We start from the raw sequence: 14,118 nt of genomic DNA on the forward strand, positions 1-14,118 counted from the left end.
TTGGTTATAATCCCAATTATTACACACATAATGCACACAGTCAAAACAGGAAATGCAAGGTTCTGGAGGTCCAGAGCTACGTCACTGTTAATTTCTGGGTGAATGAATGGGATGGTAGTAAGAGTCACCCTGATTTAAATAAATAAACAGTCAGTGGTCATGGCAAAGCGGGCGGACGGGCTGGGGAACAATGGGGTCTTTGGCAGGATGCTGGTCTCCTGAGTGTCCTGCCTGTACTTGGTGGTGAGGGGTTTTGAAGAAAAATGACCCATTGTCTCTCTCATCCTGCTTCTGAGCCTGAGCAGTGAAACGATGCCTCTGGATGCCCGCCCAGGATGAGTTACCATAAAGAATAGAATAAGCTCCTGCTTTCTCCTCATGGACAGGTAGGCACAGCCTTTCATTGTGTTTTTTGTCACTGTGGTGCTGTGGATTATGCTGAACACTCTCACAGAATGCAACAGTTGTTTTTTTTTTGTTTTTTTTTTTGCAAAAACAAGGGCCTTGATTATTTTTACCAGACTCTGAATTGAACTGGATATGTAAGTAAGTTTACTCAATGTATTTTGCCTAAAAATAATTATATAATATTAATAGAGGTTGGTTAAAGAGACTCAAAGTGGGGGTTAACACCAGTCTGACAGGGTTAGTTTTTAATGCAGCTAACCATTGTTTCCCATTGTGCTGTTATACTCTTATGTGGTGTTGCTTTTAGCTTCATAATCCCTTCGCCACTAGTCTAGATATATTGTAACGCAAGATCACAAAGAGGGGCATGTATGGTTCTTTAGAGCCACCCTGTCACGACACCCCAAAGTGTTCCTCATTTGTAGGACCGGACTGTCTGATCCCTCTCCAACATCAAAGATTTCCTCCATTTTGAGTTATTCAGAAGATGATTTATTGCAACAAGGGTTAAACAAAGTGAATATGTGGTCGTTTTCTAGCACAAGCTCCATGATTTTGTTGCCATAGAGACCCAAACTAAAATCCGGTTCTACTAAAACTAACTACTGGTTTATGCTCTGTCTATAAACCAAAATGAGTGATATTTTTTTTAAATCAGAAAAAGAAACATAATCTATTTCAGTAATGCAGTGTAACAGGAAATCAGCCGCCAAACACTGGAACAATGAGACTACAGCACTTCCTGTTTTGGTATAGCCCATACGTGAACTTTAGCTATGATTTCTAGTTATAGTTGGTGAAAGTTTATGTGCGGTGCACTGTGGGAAACGACCACTGAGATGCACAGTATTAACTTTTTCCAGTCTATACACTACAGTCCTCAGCTATCACAATTAGATGCATTAAAGGCCTTGAAATACTGTCAGTCAACCCCAAAGTCTGTAAAGGATTCAGCTGTGATGTTTGTGTAGTCATGAAGATCTGACACAGGTTTGTTTTCACGTTTTCCATTTGACTTTACATGCAGTGCCAAGTGGGTAATTTCTCCCGATATCAGGACAGTTATCCTAGAACATAATCAGTGAGAGGAGTCCAACCTCAGAGAGTGTGCAAAATGTTTGGGAAAGTTCATGAGGAGCCTGTCAGTTCAATACATGATTGCCATCTGGTGGATAAAAACATCCACTGACAAAAGACACACATGTTAACTACACTGATTAATGTGTATTTATTAGTAGTGAATAAAGAAAATATTCATTGCATCCATCATAATCACTCGATGAGCATTAAGGTTAACATTTTGCCAAATCTGTTACTTCTAGCCATTAGCTCAGCAGATTGCATTTTCTTATCAATTCCACTGGCTTAATGGCCAAGCTTTAAATATCACATGTGTTATCTACCACACTATACAGTATGTGCACATGCAGGCTTTTGATCTGAGCTTTCGTTGCATCAGTGAACGACAAACAGAGAGAGGGTATATTGCTGTTATCTGTGGCCCCTCAGCCTTGCCAGCAGTGTCTGGAGTTCACTGAGTGGAGAAGGGCAACGGCACAAAGGCATCTGGAAGGAAGGAGCTGCAATAAACATATCTCTGCTAGTCCAAATGACCCTGACTAGGTCTGCTGCTCCTTTGGGCTTGCCCCAGATCAGCCCATGACATGGCCAGTTAAGACAAGATAATGTCAAAGATTAAGGTCCTCCAGCTCTGCAAGCAAAGCACTGTTATTTAGTTTTATTTGGATGCGAAGTAGTGTGTTTCATTTTACTGCCCTGATGGACAGAAACTCGTGAGAGTAAAAATAATGTGAACTGAAGACTCATTTTATCGATTCACTTGAGTGTTCAATTATAATTTTAGAGCTTAAATTCACTCCAGCCCCCCCCCCAAAAAAAATAATAATAATAATTTCAAAGAAAAATAGAAAAGTTGGGATGCTGTGTAAAATATAAATAAAGACTTATTGCAAACAAGCTGTGTTTACCAATAACAGTTTTACTATGTAGTAATATCCTTTGTATAATCATGTGTTCACAACGTGGTGCACCTCGCTCCACCCTCACTTGTGAACAACTGAGCCTTTCCAGGATGCCCCTTTCATACCCAATCATGATACTATCACCTGTTACCAATGAACCTGTTTACCTGTGGAATGTTCCAAACAGGTGTTTTTGGAGCGTTCCACAACTTTCCCAGACTTTAGTTGCTCCTGTCCCAAAAAAGGGTTAGTTTATGTCAAAAAAGGTTAGCAAATTATACCCAGCGGTCCAAACTTCTTGGAATCCAGGGTGTATATGGCCCTGCTTTTTAAATACACATGATCAGTGATATAGCCTACAATATTGTCAGTCTTTTCAAGATGTCTGATCCTCGATCACAGGGGTGCTCTGGTTGTACTCATACAATCCACTTTTACATGAGTGGGACATGAAAATATAGTATATAATATAGTACTTTTTTCCTCAAACATTATCACTCTAGGTGACATGAATCTTCAGTTCTTGATATCTGCCCTATAGGTCAGCCCAACACCACATGTAAAGTACATTGATGGATATATTAAAAGTTTTATGTAGCTTTACTACCAGAATGATTGAAGTACTGTATATCAGGCCAGTAAAATAAACCTCAGGAACAGGAAACAGACCTATTTTATCCATGACCTACTTTTATGACTCAAATATTGCTCTAAATCTTCATTTACAGTTCTTGAGGTAATGACCAGTGGAATGAAGATGAGGGACTTATCTGTTATGTTAAACATTGTTGGGATGCGATGGAATACCTGATATAAGTTTATTCCCTTTACACATTAATAAACAGACAAAAATTGTTTTCTTCAACCATACAGTAGTGGTGTGGCTAATTTCTAGCAACTGAACTAAAATGCATTCGTTATGAAAATGAAGTTTCCATTGTTTTGTGAGTGCAGTGCTAAAACAGTGTAATGCACACTCAACACAAGTTGCTCTGCTCTCATGTGGGAGACGCAGAGCCCTGGCTGAGGGAAGTTGTCGGCATCCACCTCAAGGCTTTTCATCTCAGTCGCTTCAGTGGAGTCCAGCCTTAGTAAAACTGGCACGGGATGCACTCACCCCGGGGGTAGGATAGGCTCGGCTGAGAAACTGGGAGAAAAATGAACAAATGAGATGGGACTGCCACCACTCTCAGGCTGCCTATGGGATAGCCCCCCACAGCCTGGTAAGAGCAGTTTAATGATAGTAGTAGGAGAGATGGGAGAGAGGAGGCGTCCAAACACCAAGTTGCATGTTTTTGCTTTGGTGTCTTGTGTCACTCTTTTCTCTGAGGGTGGGGGCACATCCAAGTCACATGGTGAAGCTTGATCTGTTACATAAACACAGACCTCCACAGCCCCCAGTCGGCTCGCATCAACTTTGTTCAGTAAATACATGTGGTTAAAACTCTTGTGATGACATTGGTGGCGGCCAAGGAGAGTTGTTGAGATGTTCACTCCTCCATGTTGCATCATTTCAACACTCAGCTACGCTGCAAACCCTCACAGCCGCCACTGACCTCTTAAAGGTGAAACTGTCTGCGAATAAAACAATCTTTCTGTCAAATTACCTCTGTGTAGATTAAAAAAAAAAACATATGCAAAACAATTCAGAAATGGTTCATACAGGAAGTGCACCACAGCAATTTCAAAGGTAATTTTGTCTTAAAAGTGAGTAAAGTGTGTCGATGTGTTTATTTGTCAGCTGTCATGTCAGGTTTTCTCAAAGTTGTTCACATCTCACAGATGCTACCACAATATTAAAAAAAATCTATTTTACATTGAACACTAAATATAACTTTAACCTAATGAATATTAAACACTGTAGTTTGGCTGTCACATGATGCCAGTCCTTGTGACAACAGCAATGTCAAACAATGTCTTACAGGGGAATACTGTAACATTTTACTGGCTCTGGGCCGTCCAATCAATATTTATCAACGTGAACCACAGTTTCCCAAAGCTAGAATAGCCTGAATTGTTTGAGGACGCAGGGACAACACATTCAAAACTAGACTACCCATTTGTTTGGCTCTCTGTATTGTGTGCTTTTCTTTTGAGCAATTTCAGTGTCAAAGACTAATTCATTGTTGATAATTATTAATTCTGCATAATTTTATTTTTATCAAAATGGTATTACATGCCATCATCACATAAGTGCTGCTCTATCATCAAATAATAATGACTTTAGCTGCCCAGAGCTGAGTCATGTTTTAATGGTAATCCAAGTCCTGACTGATAGTTCTGAACTATTTTTCAATTATTAAAATAAAAGGCAAGGATAGATTGTAATAAAGCATGTTTTACTGGATTACTGTCCATGGCCTTAAAAGGGGTATTTTAACCATGTGCTGTGCATACATGTTACCCATAATTGAAAAAAATCTAAGAAATATAAAAGAAAATCTGTAAAATCCATTTTACCAAATATATCTTCAACCAAATGAATATTAACCGCAGAAATGTATAGAAACGTCTTTTATACTGTATTTACTGTATTATACATGTCAAAGAGAGATCAATCAAGAGTATAATGAAACCTCAGTGAGTCTTAATTGTTAATCTCAACCATGAGCAGCAAGTTCTCCCAACTGTCTAGGAACATAAACTCTAATTGACTTTTGGCTGAATGCTCACTTATCAACCGTCTCCACTGGACCATCTGTGTCTTGTGGATGACGGGAAGATTTTGGACGGAGAGGAATGCACTGCAACTTCAGCACACATGACCATCTGTCCCTTAGGGATAGCACATGTCCAAACCCCAAATGCTCTAGTCATTCCAGCAGCATCCCCTGTCTCCTTTTCCTCAGTGCTGCACCAGGGGTGCTCGCTACGCCACATCTCCTCAGTCAGACGGAGAGGAAAGCCTCGGAGGCGAGGCCTGCGGAGGATGGGTCCTGCAGGCCCAGATGGCTGGGCTCTCAGAGCTTTCTTTAGACCACAAACTACTCAAACAGAATAAGATCCAAATGCAGAGACCCCCATGTGCTTGTATTATCTCATTCTCGTGTCTTGCTGCAGTTGTCTTTTCTCTCTGACTAACGAAATACAGTCTCATATTCTCACAATCTATTAAGACACAGGAAATCAAGAATCTCTCATCATCAATTTTAAAACTTTCGTCTGATTTATGGGGGCCTCACTGATGTTGTTGAACGTTATTCTTTGCTTTATAGCTGCATACAGGTCATAACTAAGGGTTATTGAGGGCCTTGTGAAAGTAACATTATAATAATATGGTCACTGTGACAATGACCAGGCACATTTCACTGATGCAAGCCAGACGCTAAGCCGTTTGTCTGTCCTCCATTAAAAGTAGTTCAGTTAAGATCCCTTCCCAAACTTGACAGCGAGGTCTGGCACACGGAGTAAAGAAATGGAGACATTCCTTTCCGATTTTAATCCTGCATGAATCACCTCCTCATCTGTAGCCTACTTTTGTTGTGTCATTTCAGACTGATGAAAATGCAATGAAGTAATGAAGAGAGAGAGAGAGAGAGAGAGAGAGAGAGAGAGAGAGAGAGACTTCTGTTCTCAGACAGATGCTCTTGCTCTTAAATGAAAAAAATCCATCACGTGCCTTCACTAACAACGATGCCACTGCGCTCAGCAGGCCGAGGTGAAAGCTTTAAGAATAAACATCAAGTCCCAAAAGATGTGTAGCGGGAGTGCAGAGAGCAACCCGTCCACTGCTCCACTATCTGGCCATCTGCCTGGATGGAGGATCTAAATATTATGACACTTGATATGACTGAGCGTACCTGCTGGTTACATTCTAGCGGATCTGCACTGAGGCAAGGTGGCTTATGTCTCGGTGACACTTCTGTCCTCAAACTCTGTGTCTTTGTCTCCCCAAAGTTGTGTTTTCATAACTGTCACCCACTGTAAACTGTTATGTAATTGACAGATAATATAGAGCTTGTTCATCCACATTTACTGTGGTTGGTGTGTGCGGATGAGTATTATTCACATTGTGGGAATATACATCTGTTTACACAGTCACAATGTGAGGACTCGCCTTCCTTATGGGGACAAAACACAAGTCCCCATAACATAAATCATAAAAAGACTTGGGTTAAGGTGAAACTAAGGTTAAAGTTATGGTCAGGGTTAGGATTAGGAAAGCAGTGGTTATGGTTTGGTTAAGTCTTCAGGAAGTGAATGCCAGTCTTTGTAATGTTCCTAAAAGTGATGAAAACATGAGAGAGAGAGAGAGAGAGAGAGAGAGAGAGAGAGAGAGAGGAGGAAGTGGGAGGTGGGAATGTTTTAAAGACCTTTCTTAATGCATTTTTACAAATGTGTGTGAATTGTGCCATGGCTCTATACATCACCCTGTCTGTCAGAGTGAGCTATTGCTTATGCTGCAAAAATGTCCAGAGGGCATGAAGACATGAACCTGCAAGAAGCTGAGATACATAGATGGAGATACGCAGAGAGAGAGAGAGAGAGATAGAGGGAGAGAGAGAGAGACAGAGAGAGAGAGAGAGAGAGAGAGAGAGAGAGAGAGAGAGAGAGAGAGAGAGAGAGAGACAGAGAGAGAGAGAGACCCTCATCATCTGTGTCACAAATGTTGCACATTGGGCTGGCTGAGCATTGGGGGGAGGTCGACTGTGTTGCGATTAACACGCTCCCTCAGCTGGGTGTTCATTTCAATCTGCAGTACGATATCCTCAAGTCTGAACCCTTGGATGAGGGTCACTTGCCAGAGGAGGATTTTTTTTCTGCCTCTCTGTTTTTTTATACTTCCTTCTTGGGCAGAAGGCTGGTGTAATAGAAACCAGACACAAGCCAGAATGTGAGGCATTCACAGCGGCAAGACCTCACTTCTTCACAGAGTGGGAAAACAGGATAAATAGAAAGTCTAGGCCAATAAGTTCCGTCATTGTTTCTCTTTTTTGCTGTTCTGGAAGCTGTCAATAAGACAGAAAAGGCCAGGACACTGGGATGGAAGGGTTATTCCATGGATCAGACTATGCAGGGGATATCTAGAGAGGGCAGAGGAGACCTTCAGGATGGGAAATGCATGTGCAACTTTTCCAGGTGGGTTGTTTCGGTTAATGACTTTCCCCTAAAAAACAAAAAATCAAACTATATCAAAACTATATCATTTTCTGTTCAATTGTCGTGTCAAATTATTGAAGATGCACGTTTTGTTACAGTGAACCTCAGGAGTGTTTGTCTGGTCTGAAATGACACCGTAGAGACATCATTTCATTTCAAACATGAAAATTCTGCCTTAAAGGCAAAGTAATTGAACCAATGTTAAAAGAAGCTTTTGTTATATTTTAATTTAACATTATGATGCACGTTTAATAATGTAAAATATATCAGGCTAACACCTGCATTTATTAATGATGAAATACCAGGTCCTACAACTGAAAATTATGTTTTAACCGTACAATGCTTGATTATACGTGTACTGAAGTCAACTAAAATATTGTTACTCTAATTTACAGTATAAATATTCATTTGTAATACACCTTTATTTGAAAGTGGCTCTATTTTGTGGAATTTAAAATTCAAGAGCGAAAGTATTTATTACATTTTAATCATTTCTGTAAATGGAATACCTCTGTTGCTAATATTATCAGATCTGTATTTCTGAAACATTAAATCCTTAAAAGGATGGCCTTTGTTTTTTTTTTTAATACATGAAAAAGTCTATCACCTGGAGCATGATGCATTGCATGACATTTCAGCTGGCATTAAAGTATAAATATATATTTTTTAACTAAGTTGCACCTACATTGCTGCATGTTAACGTGTCACTCTTTATCTTTACTAAAATCTCATATTTATTTATTTATTTATTTATTTATTTATTATGTGTATATATAAATTACCCAATTAAAAAGTGGATATCTCACTTAAATTATAATGATATAATATAATTAAAGGTTAAGGTGTAATGTGGCTATGATACACAGCAGATTCATTCAAACTTCGGTGTAAATCCTCAGTGTAGCAGCCCTCCTGTCATGCCATCCCGGGGCAGACATGAGTTGCCCACCATAGGTGCCATCTGTCTCCGTGTGGCTGTACCCCTCCCCAGCGTCAGCAGTGCTGGATCTGGAGGGGAGGCCTCGTGGCGGAGCAACAAGCCTCTCCTGTTCCCTCAGATGGCAGGGGAGACGACACATCCCACGCCAGGGAACACAGTGGCGCAGTCATGAGATCAACATGAACCCTGTAGCTCTGCCCCATGAATGAAGGCACAGACGCGCTCTGCTGTCTCCTCGTCGCAGCTTCATTCACCTCACAGAGTCAGTAGTGACCATGACTGTGAGGAGATGACTCTGAGGTTTCATGTCATCTGTTTTTCTGCGTGTGTGCGTGTCCCTTGGCATGAAGAAACACTGAGTACAGTATGTTTCTGAAGTGGCACTCTGTGTGCAGCACACTCCTGTAGCAGACTGGGCTTATCATACAGTCCGAGCTCTGTCAGATTCGTTTTGTGTTTTCAGGCTGTCACCCCTTTGCAGTGTTCAGCGTGTTCTTGAGTCAAAGCTCTAATCAAAGCGGTTGCTGTTGCTGGTGAATTGTTTCAATCTTCCCTTTGCTATTTTTGCCATTTCGACCCTTCCGTGAAGTATGTGTCAGACTGGAATATTAAAAATACTGCATGCTGTGTGTTTAGACAGGCTGAATGACATCACCCTGGTAACTGACATGAATGAGCACGAACCATTGTCTTGTGTTTGGCTGTGCAATCAATTGAAAAAGAATATCTGCTTTATGTCAGGTCCTACTGTGCAGATGAGTATGGTTGATGTTTGAGACATCAGCAAAGTAAGATTTATTGCAAATTAAAACTGGTTTTATTCGCCATGATCATCAGATTCATCAATAATGAAAATAATCAGTTGCACTTCTCAACTGGATTTGGTTGGGCGACTACACAAAAACATCACAGGCATTTGATATAAGGGATATAACTGTAAGAAGCCTATACAGTTACAACATGGTGCTACAAATTAATAGTGTGATTCTGCACAATTCTCAAGAACTTTAATCTCCAATTCATAGCTTTCAACGGATCTCGGCTTGGATCTTAATAAATTCTTTATTTTCTCTTTACAGATTCTAGGTGAAAAGCTTGTTAGAGCAACATGAGCTGGAGCTTCCTCACTCGTCTCCTGGAAGAGATCCACAACCACTCCACCTTTGTGGGAAAAGTGTGGCTGACCGTGCTCATCATCTTCCGCATCGTGCTCACGGCGGTCGGCGGCGAGTCCATTTACTCGGACGAACAGACCAAGTTCACCTGCAACACCAAGCAGCCAGGTTGTGACAACGTATGCTACGATGCCTTTGCCCCTCTCTCCCACGTCCGCTTCTGGGTCTTCCAGATCATCATGATCTCCACTCCTTCCATCATGTACATGGGTTACGCCATCCACAAGATAGCCCGTACTTCAGACGATGAGCGCAGACGGCATCACAGGCTCCGCAAAAAGCCTCCTCCTCACTCCAGATGGAGAGGGAGCCACCATCTGGAGGACGTTTTAGAGGAGGATGAAGATGATGATGCTGAGCCCATGATCTATGAGGATACACTAGAGGTGCAGGAGGCCAAGCCTGAACCAGTGAGCAGCACTGGCAAAGACCCACCAAAATATGATGGTCGCCGAAAAATTATGCAGGAAGGCCTGATGAGAATCTATGTTCTTCAGCTGATGTCACGGGCTATTTTTGAAATCGCTTTCCTTGCAGGACAGTACCTCCTCTATGGCTTTCGAGTTAGTCCTTCATATGTATGCAACAGGATCCCCTGTCCACACAGAGTGGACTGTTTCATCTCCAGGCCCACGGAGAAAACAATCTTCCTCCTCATCATGTATGTGGTAAGCTGTCTTTGTCTCGTGCTAAATGTGTGTGAGATGCTTCACTTAGGAATTGGCACTTTTCGGGACACCCTTCGCATGAAGAGGAACCGGGGCCGAGGGATGTCCTACAGCTATCCGTTCTCTCGCAACATCCCAGCCTCTCCTCCGGGGTACAACCTTGTGATGAAGACAGACAAACCAAGCAGGATCCCCAACAGCCTCATCGCCCACGAGCAGAACGTGGCCAACGTGGCCCAGGAGCAGCAGTGCACCAGCCCAGATGAGAACATCCCTTCCGACTTGGCAAGCTTACACAGGCACCTACGGGTCGCCCAGGAACAGCTCGATATGGCCTTTCAAACATATCAAACCAAAACCAATCAGCAAACCTCCAGAACCAGTAGTCCTGTATCTGGGGGCACGATGGCTGAGCAAAATCGAGCCAATACAGTCCAGGAGAAACAAGGAGCAAGGCCAAAATCAGCCACAGAGAAGGCTGCAACCATTGTAAAAAATGGAAAGACCTCTGTTTGGATCTAGATATAAATCTAATTTTGTAAATTAACGGTCAAAACTTTTAGGACTCTGGGACTGCACTGTAACACAGCTGGAGGATATGTGTGTGTGAGAGAGATGCGACTTTGGACAATAACAATTGAGAATTTCAATCACACGAGCTGAAGGAGTATGATACACAGTTTTTGGGAATAAAAAGGAAAACACACTTGATGAAATGATGAAATCTAGTCTCACAAATCTTCTTTGTTACTGTTGCGTGTGATTTTGTGCTTGGCATATCTTTTGGACATGATTAACATCTGCTTACTTAGTTAAACATCTCTAATTCCAGCTTAAGTGTCAAAGTGTAAACAGACTGCTTCAAGCTATTTATCTGATACCCTTGACTGCCGCTGAACTGGATTCATTTGAAGAAATTTAACTTTGTAAGTGTGTGATTGTACCCTCAATCCAAATTTGAGAATGCAGTGGAAAAACACTGTACAAATGCACAATGACTCATTTCTGAAGAACGCTGATTGTTGTTGGAAAGATGCATGTTTAGTATTTGGGGAGGTATTTTTGGATGTAGTATGGATGAGTGTTGCTGGAAGCAGATTAAATGTGAAATATTTTGATAAAGATAATGAAACAGGGCTGTGTCACCGTAGGCTTTACTGGTAAACATCTGCTCATCGTGATGATCTTCAGTCATTGCGTGCAAAGCCTTTATCTATTCTATATTTTCCAAAGCCTTGCAGAGTCACATCTGAAGAGGAAGAGGTAAGTGAATAGAAAATCTGATTATTTTCTAAACTAAATACTGATTTTCTGCAATCTGTAGCAGATGATGCATGCTTTACAACTGGGAACATACAGTATACACACTACAGTAGAAACCCCATCCTTAGCTATTTGATTAGCTCTATGTTGATCTTATGTTTAGGCATGTTAGGTTTGTCTGTCATTGAAGCAGTATGTTTCTAGATTTGGTTTCAGAGTAATATTTAATCCTGCCTTCTGTTGTCATACTTCAAAGTGCCTCAAACTTTTAAAGACTGTTCTAGTATTTTATTCATGAAGAAATAAACTTGTTTGAAACCTCTGATTTCTTGCTTTATACTAGACATCTGCCTCTCTGCTTCATCACACTGTTAGCAATGGTGTGTTTTTGAAATTACAAAATGAAAAGTCTAATTGGAAGTTAGGAGCTGGCACTGAAAGACAAGTATGTTGTTATAGTGAGAATGTTTCTTTGTAAAAAGAAGAAGGTCCAGTTGCAGCCTGAACAAAAGACATTGTAGCACATACCATTGGACAGACTGTAAATGCCTAAATTAAACAAACTGATTCAATTTTATTTCCATACTCGGGATGAGACTTGTTGAGATTGTTTTGTTACAGTAATTGTCTTAAGTGTGTGTTCTTTGAGAAGAATTTTTAAATGCATGAGGTAGTGAACCTGTAATGAGAAGAATCGTACCTTCAGTAGTATAGAAAAATGTTGGTGCGGGAGGGGCATATACTTTTTACAACCTAAGAAATCACCCAGCATTTTATTGTCCTAAATAAGGGAAAATACCATAAAAAGGGAAAAGCAGCACTTTTCCAGAATCAGCTGCACCAATAAAAAAATAAAAAGCTTATTTTTATTATTAAAACAAGGCTTCGGGTGTGTGTGTCAAAAGATTGACTCATAGAGACAAACACCCATTTTTCCATCCACTAATTATTGGATAAGCAGCACCAGGTGTCGACTGTCACTCATAATAACCGACAGTACAGTGGAATAGCTCATTGTATAAAACAGCAAACCCAAACAACAACCCCATCACCAATCCACTTAACTCCATCTGAAAAGTTATCACTAAGTTGTCCCTACCCACAAACAATCCCTGTACTCCAGTGGTTTCTGGCAAACAATGAATATACTGTAGTATATCTAAAGTCAACACAATTTCCACAATCTGCACGCCAGTGTAGGTTAGGTTTCTTTGTGTATAACAAGTGGCACTCCACACCTGCTGCATCAACCAATCATTGACAGAGAGAACAAGGGTGTCTAAGCTTTAGTGAAAGACACCTTCACAAATTACTGAGCCTGAATTAGCTGTCCTTGTTATTTAAAAATAAAAGTATTGAAATGTTGATCTGGAGAGCTGCTTCTTTTCCCTTTTGGATACATTTTTCGCCAAGCATCCCTACCTGGAAGAAGCCACATGGTGTGCTTTCATATCACTCCACAGCCTTTTATTAACTATTTTTGACCAGTTTTATTTTGTATCTTTTAAATCTTCTACCTTGTAATGAGTTACACATTTTGCTCTGTAACACATAAGACATGTGCGTGCTAGTTTTTTCTTTTTTTTTCTATTTTCCCATCTGCTAAGGAGTTTTACTGAGCAGTTAACATTTATAGAGCCTTGGGGGGAGGCGCACTACATTGCATACAATGCCTGTTCAACATTTTGTCACTATAATTAGCTGACAATAGCAGTTGTACCCTTCATATTCATAATAAGTTGAGCAAAGTAAATCTTGTTCCTAACAATTATATTGCCATTACAGACATGTTTGAGCTTTTCAGTTTAGACCTTTAGCTTGTTAAGATGTTGTGGTTTGTTATGTAGCAACACAGTTGTTATTCTATCAGGTTTGTCCCTGCTTACTAAAACCTCCAGAAATAATTTTCAATAAAATCATTATGTACATGAATCCAGAAATAGGACTTGCATCCATGTGGTAAGAATGATGCGACCTCTAAGAGGTAAAACTGGTTCATCTTTTCAGTATATGCATACCTAACACAATACAATATGCTGTGTTTAATAAAAGTCCAATCAGGTCAGTCTAGTCTCTCTGTGTGTTAACTTTTTTCTGGGTAAAATATGAAAGCTTTTTGTTGTAATGACATTTCAACATAACTTGTACATATTTTGGTAGGGTGTATATAAAGACTGTATAGAAGCTGGTGTAGCATATTAACAAAAAATATAACAGTAACAGTTCTTATTAAAATGATATAATGGCAATTTTTTGTTGTTTTCATTAAAGAAGAAAAGGTATAGTTTGTTTACATGTGACGTCACAGATGGAGGGCAGGAAGTGTTTTTTGCATACAAAGCACTATAACAGAAATTGAGAAACCTCATGGTTTCTCAGTTTGCTGCAGCACTGAATGACTGTTGCTAGGTTAATCTACAGGAAAATAAAACGTAATCACCCTAAATGAAATGACAGTCCTTAGTACCAAGGTAGTGAACCCAACCGCTATTAAAAAAGTGGAATGCCACCATACTTTTGTTTGCTTTCATTTGGTTTCAAGAGTAGACCGATGTCTGAGTGACCAGGCAGCTGGTTTAATG

At 40.4% G+C, this 14,118-nt stretch overlaps 1 protein-coding gene across 2 annotated transcripts; it reads left to right on the forward strand.

Annotated features, from left to right (window-relative positions):
- The first annotated feature begins 282 nt into the window (after nt 1-282).
- Nucleotides 283-13,602, forward strand: gjc2 (gap junction protein gamma 2). Of its 2 annotated transcripts, none has more exons than XM_070973342.1 (2): nt 283-386; nt 9,510-13,602. In XM_070973342.1, exon 2 carries the CDS (start codon nt 9,539-9,541, stop codon nt 10,793-10,795), a length of 1,257 nt encoding a protein of 418 aa, XP_070829443.1. In that variant the 5' UTR covers nt 283-386; nt 9,510-9,538; the 3' UTR covers nt 10,796-13,602. The 2 variants fall into 2 exon arrangements, with proteins under 2 accessions (XP_070829443.1, XP_070829444.1); XM_070973343.1 differs by lacking the exon at nt 283-386 and adding an exon at nt 7,354-7,469 and having other exon boundaries at nt 9,510-11,854.
- The last annotated feature ends 516 nt before the right edge of the window (nt 13,603-14,118 follow it).

This window comes from Chaetodon trifascialis, chromosome 11, assembly GCF_039877785.1.
Source record: "Chaetodon trifascialis isolate fChaTrf1 chromosome 11, fChaTrf1.hap1, whole genome shotgun sequence".
Classification (NCBI taxonomy): domain Eukaryota; kingdom Metazoa; phylum Chordata; class Actinopteri; order Chaetodontiformes; family Chaetodontidae; genus Chaetodon; species Chaetodon trifascialis.

Bases quoted from the DNA above. Each gene is read 5' to 3' on its own strand.
- gjc2 (XM_070973342.1), top strand. From the start codon at position 9,539: ATGAGCTGGAGCTTCCTCACTCGTCTCCTGGAAGAGATCCACAACCAC.